We start from the raw sequence: 12,281 nt of genomic DNA on the forward strand, positions 1-12,281 counted from the left end.
CGGGACAGACTTGGACATGTTGATATGCAACCCCAGCTTGTTCAATAGAACGCACGTCTTCTGGAAGTGGGCTTGAGCTTCCGCGAAGGAGGAGGCCTTGATCAACCAGTCGTCCAGGTACGGGTAGACAAGCACCTTGTTCTTCCGCAGGTGTGCGGCTACTACTGCCATGCACTTAGAGAACGTTCTGGGCGCAGACTTCGGCCCGAATGACAGCACTGTGTATTGATAATGATTGGCGCCGACTTGGAACCGCAGGAACTTCCTGTGTTTCTGTGCAATGTGCACATGGAAGTACGCATCCTGTAGATCTATAGCACAAAGCCAGTCTCCCTGTTGCAGCAGAGGGTAAACCTGCTGCAACGACACAATGCGAAATCTCTCTGCGAATCCATTTGTTTGCTTTCCGCAAGTCCAGAATGGGCCTGAACTCGTTCTTGTCCTTCTTGCGAACCAGAAAGAACCGTGAGTACAGACCTCTTCCCCTTTGCGGCCGAGGTAAGTCTTCTATTGCCCTTTTCCTTAATAGGATGCCGGCCTCTGCCTGAAGCTCGCGCAGCTGAAACTGCGAGCTCACCGGCGGAATAGCTGGAGGCGGGCTGGTGAACCGAAGACTGTATCCATTGCAAACAATATTCAGCACCCACTTGTCCAGAGTTATTTTTCTCCACTCTGCCAGAAAAAAAATTGAACGCTACCCCCCACCAGAGTGGGTAACGGATGATGGGGAAGTAATCGCTCAGGGCCTAGACCCAGCCGGGCCTTTGGTCGCTGCTGCGGACTGTTGGCCTCCTCTGCCCTTCTGGAAGGGCTTCCGGAACTGCTGCTGCTGTTGCTGCTGTCCCGAAGTCTGCCCACGCCCTCTGCCTGAAGCTCCGAACCGTCTCTGGAACGGGCGGTAGTTTTTTCTTCTCAGGCTTCTCTAACCTGACAGTCGTCAGGGTTTCGGCTTCCGCTTTCATTTATTTATTTATTTATTTAGAAAGTTTTATATAGCGCGGACAAGATCCTTGCGGATATCAGAGCGCTTTACAAGAGAAGTACCTGGGGGAGCATAGACAGACAGGTGGAACAATAGGTCACATAGTATGAGACAGCATTCGATGTCCAGTGCCCTCCTCCGCCGTGTAGCGGGGGACCTCTTCCAGCCCTCCGAAGTCGTCGAGCTGTCGGGACTAGGCTCCTGGAATTTCAGCTGCCCCTGTGATGTGCAATTCATAACAGTACTGAAAGGTTGAGTGAGAGAGTTTGGTCGGGGAGGTGTAGTTGAGTGAGGTGTTGCAAGGGCGTCAAGGGGGGCATATGCTGCGTCTAAGAGTGGGGATTGGCGCTAGGCTTGTGACGTGTTAAGTGAGTGAGTCAACCAGAGGGTAGGGGATAGGTTTGGAGGGGAGGTGGGTGAGGGGTGAAAGGGGTGTGCGGCGAGGGGTCATCGTGGGGTAGATGGAGGAGGTGGGGGCGGCCGACCGAGGAGAATGGCTGACCAGGGAGTTCGTATGCAGGTGCATAGGTATGCATAGATAGCCAGGTAAGTCAATAGTACAGATAAAGCACATAGTCGTAGGAAACGTGCAGAATAATACAGGTTGGTGCAGAGACTTTACGGATAACGTTAATAGGTCAAGTGTATTTGGAGAATAGCTTTTACTTCTTTCTTAAAAAGTGCGATGGAGGAGATGAGTCTGGTTTCGGGAGGGAGTGTGTTCCAGATCCTGGGTGCCATTCCTGAGAAAGAGCGTTTGCAGCTTACAAAAGAACAAAGTATATGAGGTACAGACAGTGCATAATAGGGATAGAAGTGAGATGGGTGCAGCTTACAAATTATACAGTATGCAAATAAGAATGTACTACTATAGATATACTGGAGTAAAATATTAAGGATATACCGAAGCCAATATAGGTGCAAACATAAGACTACAGTAGACACATATGACTCTAGTGAGCAACCGGTGAAATATGAGGTCACGCTCTGTGCACTACCGGTGGGGAAGACGTGAAAATGGGTGCGGGTTACACAAAATGTATAAAATACCGTGAGAAATATAATACTGCAATGAAAGGCAGACACTTAATCACGCGAAGAATTACATACCATGAGAATATAATACTGCAATAAAAGGCAGACACTTAATCACACGAAGATTTAGATACAGAGCTATGTACAGTCTGTGGTGAGTGGGATTGGTATAACAAGGCCAGTTCTTAGGTTATGTTCAGATGGCCGCCCGAGAAGCACATACAGAAACAAGCGTCCTTTGTAGAAGTCCTTTGTCTGTTGTTGAAGACTTTAAGAGAGTTAGGTTTCCCTTTCTACTCTATGGCAGGTCGGGTTAGTCCATCATCTGTGTTAGTTGGTGGGGAGGAGAAGGTACAGCTCCAGTGTTGCAAGGAGGAGAGGAGCGCGTCTTATCTCTATTTTGGTGACCCCTGAGCTCATTGGTATGTAGCCTCATGGTCATCTGGTGGGCAGTGGAGGCGATTTATGGCTCTTCTTTATGGCCCCCGCCATTTTAGTTAGTGGAGAGTGCAGGGATCGCTTTGTCCACAGAAACAATTCTGCATGCCCGTACCACTGTGGTAGTACATTCAGAGCAATCCCAGAGGTTATTTGCTTGCATAACGCTTCAGGGGCCTCATGTACATCTGCTCACCATGTTGCAATTGTGTTAATCAGGACGGGCGATTCACCAACTCGCCTGTGCAGACGCGGCATTTGGGAGCTTATACTTGTATGTCGATTATTGGGGGGAGGGGGGTGGCGGCAGAGCATCCGACTAAAACGGTGTGAGCAATGATCTACAATATCACAGAGAGACTCACGGGGGTAGGGTTGCCCTCTCTCAGCTGCACTCGTTCAGACCACTCTCCCCCCCCCCCCCATCTGCAAAGTTACATCCAGATCGCGGCTCCACGTTATCTCAGGGAGTGGAGTGGGGGGGACACAGAGCTCACCTTGGCCACAGTGCGCTTGCTTTCTCTGGAGTTGCCGAGTTGTGTAGTTTCCGTCCCGGAGCCCTGGAGCCCCGGTGCAGCAGTCAGGCAGGAGCTCAGCGAGCAGGACAGCCCGTGGGGCCCCGGGGGTCACAGCGGTGATTGCAGCTCGCCTTGGCCACAGTGCGCTTGCTTCCCCTGGTGTCGCCGCGTTGTGTAGGATCCGAGCCGGAGCCCTGGGGCCCCGGAGCAGCAGTCAGGCAGGAGCTCAGCGAGCAGGACTGCACAGCTCCCGACGGGGCACCGGGGGTCTCAGTGGTGATTGTAGGCACGCAGGAACACTCCGCAGTGGGGTTCCCGTCATCCGTCCGGCCAGCATTGATCCCGGTTAGGCTCCAATTCCACGATGACCGGCGCCAGCGGTAATGATTGCAGGCGGGTCCGGCACCACTTCCTCGTTGACCGATGCTAGCTATGGTGATTGCCGTCGGGTCGGATACCTCCGTTGCACAGCCACAGCTCGTCGCGCAGGCAGCCACTGGCTCACCAGCAGCCACAACGTGCACCGGTCGAGCGCTGCGGACTCCAGGCAATAGACATCCGTGTCGTGCTCTGCAAGCTGGTCAGGGGGAGCCCAGGGACCGAGGAGGAAGGTGTGGGTGGCTCGTCTTCTCCTGCGAGGCTCAGCTTCCAGGCAAGTCGGGGATCCTCAGCAGCTTTCGTCCACCGCCGGGCAGGTAAGGAAGTTACTGTTACTTCAAATCCAATTACTTGTTCCAGTTACTCTTGTGTTGCCTAGCACAAAACGCGGGCCGGGTGCTAACGGGGATAAAAACCAAAATTGGGATCCCCAGCACTTGGAGCTCCCGCCGGGAGCTCCTACCCGGCGGCCATCTTGCAATGTTCATACGGGCCATTTCATCGTCCGCATGCTTGCCGAACAGGGTTTCCCCCGATAAAGGCAGGTTGGCCACCCGCTGTTGTGACTCCGGCGTGGGTGAGGCGAAGCCAAGCGTGACGCCGTTGGTCGATGCCGTGGCAGTATCCATGCACCGCCAGGAGAGATACATCAGCAGCCGCGCTGATGATCTGGTTCGACACAAGCATCCCCTCGTTTAATATCACCAGAAAGTCCTTTCTTGTCACGAGGAAGGAGTTCAGCGTACGGCTGAAGGGACTCCCATAGGGCACAATCGTATCGCCCCAGCAGAGCCCCGGCACTTGCAGCCTTCATAGTGGTCGATGCCGTGCCACAGACCTTTCTGCCCGCCGAGTCCAGCCAACAGCTGTCCTTATCAGGCAGTACTGTCTAAGAAGAAGTGGTGGCATGCTGCTTCTTAGCCGCTGTCACAATGACGAAGTCTGGTGTTGGGTCCATTCGAAGAAAAGCCGGGTCAGATTGCGGAGCCCGGAATTTCTTGAGGAGCCTGGAGGGAGCTGCCTTAGTCACCGCCGGAGTGAGAAACAACTCCGTGGCGGGCTCTACCAATCCGGGTACCAAAGGCAGCAGCAGTCAAGACAGATGCTTCTTGTGGAGCGCCTCAAAGATCACGGACGTCGTAGGTGTTGGCACAGTCACCGTGATCCTAGTTTAGCCGCACCCCTCAACAGAACTTCCTGGAAAGAGACGATATCGTCAATGGGCGACACCCTCGTCCCTGGAGACTCCGACAGAGTCGGTGAATATTCCTTGGTGGACGAACCTGTGCGGGATCTGGATCTGTGCCTCCTGTGGCTTCGTCTAGATCGAGATGACAACCGGCCACAGCTCCGCGATCTCCCTCTCCGGCCGGAGCAGGAGCGCGATCTTCTTGGCCGATCCGCCGGCCTCGCAGCTTCTATTTCTAAATTTCGAATGTGCCGTCTTAAGCCCTGCGAACCTGTATCCGGCCACACTGCAATCTAAGCAGTGGACGGACAGGACATCGCTCCCGCTCCAAGGACATCCTTCCACGGAGGCATAGTACTACCTAGGTAAGCCCCCCCCCCCCCCCCCCCTCCCCCCCGGCCTCAAAATCCACGTGGCCTGCAATTTTAAGCGGAATGGCAAACTGATCCTACCTTTCATGCAATTGTTACAGAGACACCCGCGGAGGCTAACGAAGCACCCCAGCCCCCCCGTGATCGACCGATCTGAACTAACCAGGTATGCCCGCGGTTATGCACTTCGGCCACCAAACGTCCCCATCCCACCACCCTGAGTTACCTTTACTAAAGATTAACGTTGTCTTTACAGAAACCCGAGGTGTCTTGGCTAGGATACTTACCAGGACGCCTAGTACCCAGCCACCCAGGTAATTCTTTTCCTGAGCACGCCTTGAAAACAAACTCCCATGTAGCTATAGATTGACACTCACAACCCCTTGACCCCACAGGTACCTCCAAAAAACCCCCTCCGGACCAAACCAATTGCTGATTAAATCGATACAGCTTAGAACACGAAAACCCTACAACAGTTTAAGCAAGCCACCCACCTTCACTATAAAACATGGTATGTAAGTGCACGTATGGATGGACACCGAATGGGTCTCTCTTTGAACTTTTATAATTTTAATCAAACGATGTCAGAAACGCAGCCCTTGAAATCTTGTACGTGCTACGCAATTGCACCCTTAAACTGCGGTTATTCCAAAGAAGAAAATGTTATTCAAGCATGGAACAATGTGAAAAACACTTGTAACTTATGCACAAGTTCCTGTATGCCCGGTTTAGGCACAAGTACCAGACACCACCTAGAGCACTCTAAGCCTAATCCGAATAAACTGCAAAAGTGTGTTGCAATTGTGCGTGATTGTTCTGCTGAAGGACCAGTCAGTAACTTAGCTACTGCTTTTCTCTCCCTTTTCCCTAATTTTCCTCGTAAACAGGCTTGTGTAATATTGCAGGCAGGCAAATGTTTTCTAAAACCTTAGTCCTGATGATGGTCCCATGTAATTGACCAAGAGGGATCGAAACGTCGACTCGATATAGTGCTTTCACAACTGTACCATTGTGTTTTATTTTGTTGTGTCTAGCACTTTCCTGGCATTACTTCCATTCAAACACAGAGTTAAAAGTGGCCAGCTTTGCTCCTTTATTTGCCTGCAAAATTGTCCTTATATGTGGTTTGTCCTTCTTGATTACGGTACAGGACTGTGTCTAATAACCATTCAATCTTTTGTTGATTTTTTTTCAAAATAAATACCCTGTCCGGCTGGACAGAGGACAAAATATAGTTTCCTATCAAGGCCTAAATTTCATTGTTACTCATATTCTTGATAAGCTAAGGACCCCTGTCCCTTATAGCATACTTTCTCACGGTCCGCAGCTAACTGTTTGGGTTGCCTTGTTTGAAATAATAAAAAAAAATAAAAAAAAATAAATAAAAATAAAAAAAAAGGAGCAGGCGATGGCGGCGTGGCCGGGAGCCTCGGCTGAGGGGTCCCCTTAGGCGGCGTTGGATATCGTGGCAACGAGGCCATCCGGGGTGGAGCCACAGGTGGAGGAACGGAAGGAAGAGGCGGTGGAGGAAGTTGAGGTGGCGGTGACAGACGAGGAGCCAGCACATGAGGCGGTGGTGGAGGCGGGGTGGGGTTCCGCGGAGGCGGACCCTTCGGCAAAGGAGGAGGGGTAGGCGACCTAGGTTTAGTAGGTGTATACACCACTGTACACCGAGCCCGGTGACTTTCTTCTTTCATGGCGACGATGGCGAACCACTCGGCGACCTCCTAGCGTCAGGACTCCTGCTGCGCTTCCTTGGCGTCAAAGAACGCCGCCTCGACATCGAGGAATGTCTTCGATGTCGACCGGTAGCGCCTCCTTGACGGCGAACGCCTCCTCGGCGGCAAACGCCTCCTCGATGGAGAGGATCCCCTCGACGCCTACCTTCTCTTCACTGACGGCGAACGGTGGTATCGCCTCGACGGCGAGCGCCGACGCCAGGCCTTTTCTTGACATCGATGACTCTACGATGGCGTCGACGATGTTTCTCCCCAGAGCCCCGGGGAGATGGGGAATAGACTGCTGTCATCCCCTTCGACACCGTAGTCGACGCAATCGACGCTGGCGGAGTATGGGGACGCTTGCTGGACTTCCTGCCCCTGGGGAGCCCTCCAGAGGCCTCAGCATGGGCAGATGAAGCATGCCCTGACCCACCTTGTGCCTTCTGACGTCTGTCCTCGAGGCCTTGGAGCCTGATCTTCATCCTCTCTCAGGGTCCTGGCAGAGAAGGTTTGGCAGATATCACACTCCTCTGGGACATGAGAGGAGGGAAGGCAGACGATGCACACTCCATGTGGGTCGGATTTGGCCTTCTTCCTATCACACTCTGGGCAATTGTCAAATAAGCCAGGCATTTTGCCAATACAGGGCACCCACAGGGAAGAAAAAGGCATAGTACTTAATAAAAAGCACTACACACAAGAAAAAGTGAAAAAAATCACCAAATAAACCCTTGAAAGGGAGAGCTCAATGCTCCAGGGTCCTGCTTGCAGGAGCCGGAAAAAAGAACTGAAAGTAAAAGGGACCTGCTGTGCATTCTGGGATACTGGGAGAAGTTCTGGGGAGTTCCCTTAAAGGCACAGTATCCTGTTTGAGCCACATAATGGCAGCCTATGGGGTTTGTCTGTCCATTCCTTTCTCTCTATCATTCCAGAGGCTTTTGCTAGTAGAAGCAAATTTCTCTGTGAAGGAAACTGGGCAGGCTGTGCTGTTTGTGTGGATTTTTGGTGGAATGTCTAGTTGAAGTACTGCACAGTGTAGCCTGTGGATATAGGCTGCATTATCTGTCTTTAAATTCTCTCTTAAGTGTCCTTGCAGTTCTGCATTTTGTTTGACAACTTAAGAGATTATTTTGATTGCTCCGGGGTCCACGCACATGGGCGGGACTATTCACTAGATTATGACTATACACAGAGATCCCCTACTACAGAACTTTGGCCTCAAAAGATACTGTAATTGAAACTTGCCTTTTTCAGCTACCTCATTTAAACGAGTGCCACCTTTAATCACGCCATCTCAGAAGATCACTATCCTAAGTGCATTTCCCTCAACATGTTTTGATTACTGCAATTCCATTTACCTAGGTGTATCAGTGTATCTCATAAAAAAAATTACAACTGGTTCAGAACTTTGACACAAGACAGACCCCAAGGACACAGAACTGTTTTCACAGAACTCAATTGCAGGCAAAACGCCATTGGTTATCAATAAAGGAAAAAGTAGAGTTTAAATGCTGGTGTTTAGTCATTAAAACAGTGAATACATTTAATGAATACATTTTATTGTATAAATTAATGAAAATTGTCACAAAGAAATCGGGCAAAAATATCCTCGCCCGCACACTTTCTTCAGTCTTAGTAATAGATAATTAACAAATCTAATAATCATGACTGAAACATGAGCAAGACATATCTAAGAATCATAACACTTAAGCAATGCGAAACAGATAAAAGAGATATAAACCCTATATTAAAACCGTAGTCTAATTATAGTCCATGACGGAGACTTTACCTAAAAGTTCTTTCACCTGGTGTGCGAATTTCACTAGTCTACCCTATTCCAGTGTACTAGCCACGCCGGTCACCTCTTTGGTCTCACTTTAAAAAATACTTTCCAACACACATATTGAGAATCTGCAGTTAAATTCAACTTGATAATTTCAAGAGTTAAGCACAAGACAATAGGAGGCACAGCATTTTCAATAATAGTAGCCCAGGAATGGAATCTCCTCCTGGACAGTCTAAAAGGAGAGTTAGACCATCTGAAATTCAGAAAAAAAAAAAATGAAAAACATGGCTCTTTCCCCAGGCACAAAGAGACTGTTTTTTCAGACAGTAGGTGGAATTGAGTTAATAACTGATTATAGAGCCACAATACCCTGTGTGGGTAAAACATGTACTCTAAAAAACAAATAACATAATGGTGTCCATGACCTATACCATTCACTTCTCTCATTCAGATGCAAAAAATGGATTCACTTCAAGTTAAACCCTTGCGTGCTCGTAACGGAACAGTTCCGTCACGAGCCTCGGGTGGGCTGTGCTGGTGACGGAATGGTTCAGTCACGGCCCGCTCGCTGCGCGAATTCCACGCCTGCGCTGAAGGTTCTATTAGGCAGGCGGGGCCGTGACGGACGCGTTCCGTCATAAGCACAGCCCACCCCTGGCTCAGAACGGAGCGGTTCCGTTCGAGCACGGGAGCGCCGTACGGCCCCCCCTCCCCCTTAGCGCTGAGGCGGAATAGCCGCCGCAGCTAAGGGGTTAAAGCACAACATAGCTTCAGCTTGAAATGCAGACCAACTCTAGGAGCTCCATTGTCTACTCAAGTATCTGAAGCGCAATAACCCTGTGGTACACTCTAGATGTGTCAAGTTCAGTGAGATTTTTACCCATGAACCTAAATCTCCCAAGTTACTTAGAAAGGCTTCCAAACGGTTTCTTAAGCACTACTTGTGGGAGACCCTATCTCACGTGATGCGACAGGTAACAGGCATGCCTTGCAGAATCGCATCAGAAAGATGGAGGTCACAAAACTAGATGCCTATAATCAAAAACAGCTACAATTCAAAGACGCAATCAAATTAAAATAGCCTTTAAGAGACGATTGTTCAGAGTAGACGGTTTACAATACATGGCTCTCATACTACTAGGTTTCTCCCCCATGGATTTTGCTCGATTGCCTACCGACTAAAACACTATTGGAAATTCTAAAGCAGCCAGATATTACACTGCCAGAGACTCATCTTTTGCTGAAGATGGAAATGACTTACGTGACTTCTCGGAAGGCTCGCTTCTCCACATATTTCACCTTATGTTTCCGCTTGAACCTGTCGGGGATAAAGAAAGATTTTAACACTTATCACTTGTCATACGACATGTTACACTTTCTTGCTCTATTACTTTTTTGCATCTCCCAGACAAATGACTATCCAACAAACACCTAACCTTGCAGTGCAGTGCAGCGCAGCTTGTATAAGGGGTAAGAATTTGCAAAAGCTCAGGGCTTTGAAACATCAAAGAAAAGGCCCTGGGAAATGAGTGAACGAGAAAGCCAGCAGATGGAAAGCACAGAGACATCAGACAGGAACCATAAGACGGGGCTGAAGCAAGGATACTGTAGTCAGGGAAGGTAGGCATGAACAAGCATATTCAACATTAGTTATGGTATATCGCTTTTGAATGCACTAGATAACACAAATGGATTCTAGGCACTAGCCTGAAAATTGAGCGGTTGATGCATATTAATTTTAGAATAGAATGTAGGGAACAACTAGTTAGAGACTGCAAGAACATAAGAGGATTACTGGATGATAGAGAAGGTTCTATTTTTGCATAGATCTTCAGAGTTCTGCAGGTCCTGAGTAAAATATTTGGGCTCTGGAACAATCCAAAGACACTTGGCAGTATCCATGATAGTTACACCGGTTTACGACTGGTGAGCCATGAACACGTGATTAGGCAACCATGTTTGTCTCTTTTGAATGAATACTCGAGCAATGAAGCCAAGACAAGGTATACTCTAGGAGGTGGTATTGGGTTTCTAACTCTGATACTTCACAACATAGAAAGTGAAACAAACTCAATGTCCAGTCGGTGCTAGCTATGATGGGGAATTAAGGCCAGTTAAAATAAAAAAAATGCACAAAAACTAGACAGAGCGGAGACCTTCTGAGGCTAAGAAACACCACCATCGGTTTTACGCCATTTACGTGACGTGAAAGGCGCTAGATTTTTATAAAGTGGTACCTGTGACTAATGTCACCTTATAGGGAACCTTCGGGTGATCTTGTAATTCCTACAGTTACCTACTAGGGGATTTAGTCCCAATCAGTCATAGGGAAAGCGATACCAGAAGAAAGAAAATAGCAGAATTGCTGTGAAATGTCTGCCCTTATAATACCAGTTTACGCAAAGTCAGGGTGTCCACTTAAAAGGGCCACCAGTCGTTTAATAACAGAGTTTATGCGTACTGCCACAGAAATCAATTGGGGGGCTCAGGTCCCAAGAAAATGGTGCCCCTGTGGTATCAAACTTCTACAGCAATATTCCAGGACTGGCAGTTTGGGGTGAGGTGAGTGTAGCATCTATGGGACAGAAGTGTCCAACTAACCGGACAGCTTCCACTAGCCATAGATGGAAACATGCTCTGGGATTTAGACTCAACAATGGACAAACAACTTTAAATATGAGTAAGTCCGAAACGGTAAAGGCTTGGGAGACCATTAAAACCGTAAGCAGAGCTATCTGCTTTAGCCAGCTTTACTTTAAACCCATTGTTAGCAGAGCCATCTGCTTTAACCAGCTTTACTTAATCCGCAAGACTTGGAGGGAAAACAAGTGTCACTTTCTGGGGGTGGATCTGGGCAGGTAAGAGCTCTCTTTACCAAGCAGGTCAGGGTGGCATCATTTCACTACACATATAGTCTTGAGATGAATCTCTTAAGCTCCACTTATGGACGGTACTGTTTGGTCTTGGGGGCAAGCTGGAAGGATTTGCAGCGCCTAGACGAGACTGCTACTCTAATCATTCACTATACAGCAGTTAGCCCAAATCTTTGTTATTTTGATCAGGACCTGCTTTTCTCTGAGCAATTCAGATGCCTCTATATTAAAGTCAAGCTGCAGCAGCAAGGCTTCTACCAAAGTATTATGCCCATTCCCAACCTTTAGGGAGGGCAGAAGGAAACTAGGCCCGTCAATGCTCTAGTCTCACTGGCTGGACAGGGGGTGTCCGATAAATTCAAAATACTGTCCCAAAGAGGCCAGTATTCATTCAATTATACAGAGCAATGGCCAATGATGAGAAGCCGTGGCCAATCAAAAGTCTGCTTCATTAAAAAAAAAAAAAAAAAAATTGGAAACCGGCTGTCAATAAGGAGTGTTTCTCAACAGGCTTCTGCGTCTTTGCTGGGCGCTGGCAGAGTCATGGCTGTTTCCAACCAAGGTAGGTATTTTGTAGGTTTGCAGCACTGCACACGTAAAGGGTACACCATAGGCTTCAGCAATGATCCGTCAGTTGCCAAAAAATGACGCATATTACACACATGTACAAACACGAAAGAACATCTGTTGCACTGGTGCACAAATATAAAGCTTCCTTCAAAAGGAGCACTGGCGAAGACAATAAGTCTGGCTTTAATGTGCTAATGGATGTAAAGACAGGCATTCACAAATGCAATTTACATACATTAGCATGGACAAATGCTCTTAATCACGTTAAGGCCTGCATTGTTGGCTTTGCCACAGCTGTAAAGAAGCAAAACGGATATATAGAATTGAATATGACAAACAGCGGGAGGGCTTATTTCAGACAGACCAAGTACAGTTCCACATTCCAGTGGAACCACTTTCTGGAATTATGTAGCACAGCCA

The 12,281-nt window shown here is 48.6% G+C and overlaps 1 protein-coding gene across 2 annotated transcripts in view; it reads right to left on the reverse strand.

The window, feature by feature from the left end:
• Nucleotides 1-12,281, reverse strand: part of NOP53 (NOP53 ribosome biogenesis factor) — a 97,916-nt gene that overhangs the window by 3,706 nt on the left and 81,929 nt on the right. Inside the window, exon 12 of one of the 2 annotated variants that reach the window (XM_086938636.1) lies at nucleotides 9,680-9,736. In XM_086938636.1, the coding sequence (XP_086794762.1) occupies nucleotides 9,680-9,736 (57 nt within the window). Of the gene's footprint in view, nucleotides 1-9,675; nucleotides 9,737-12,281 lie in introns of those variants that run through there. The other variant, XM_086938635.1, reaches the window with a different exon arrangement.

The sequence above is a fragment of the Lissotriton vulgaris genome, chromosome 9 (genome assembly GCF_964263255.1).
Source record: "Lissotriton vulgaris chromosome 9, aLisVul1.2, whole genome shotgun sequence".
NCBI lineage: Eukaryota > Metazoa > Chordata > Amphibia > Caudata > Salamandridae > Lissotriton > Lissotriton vulgaris.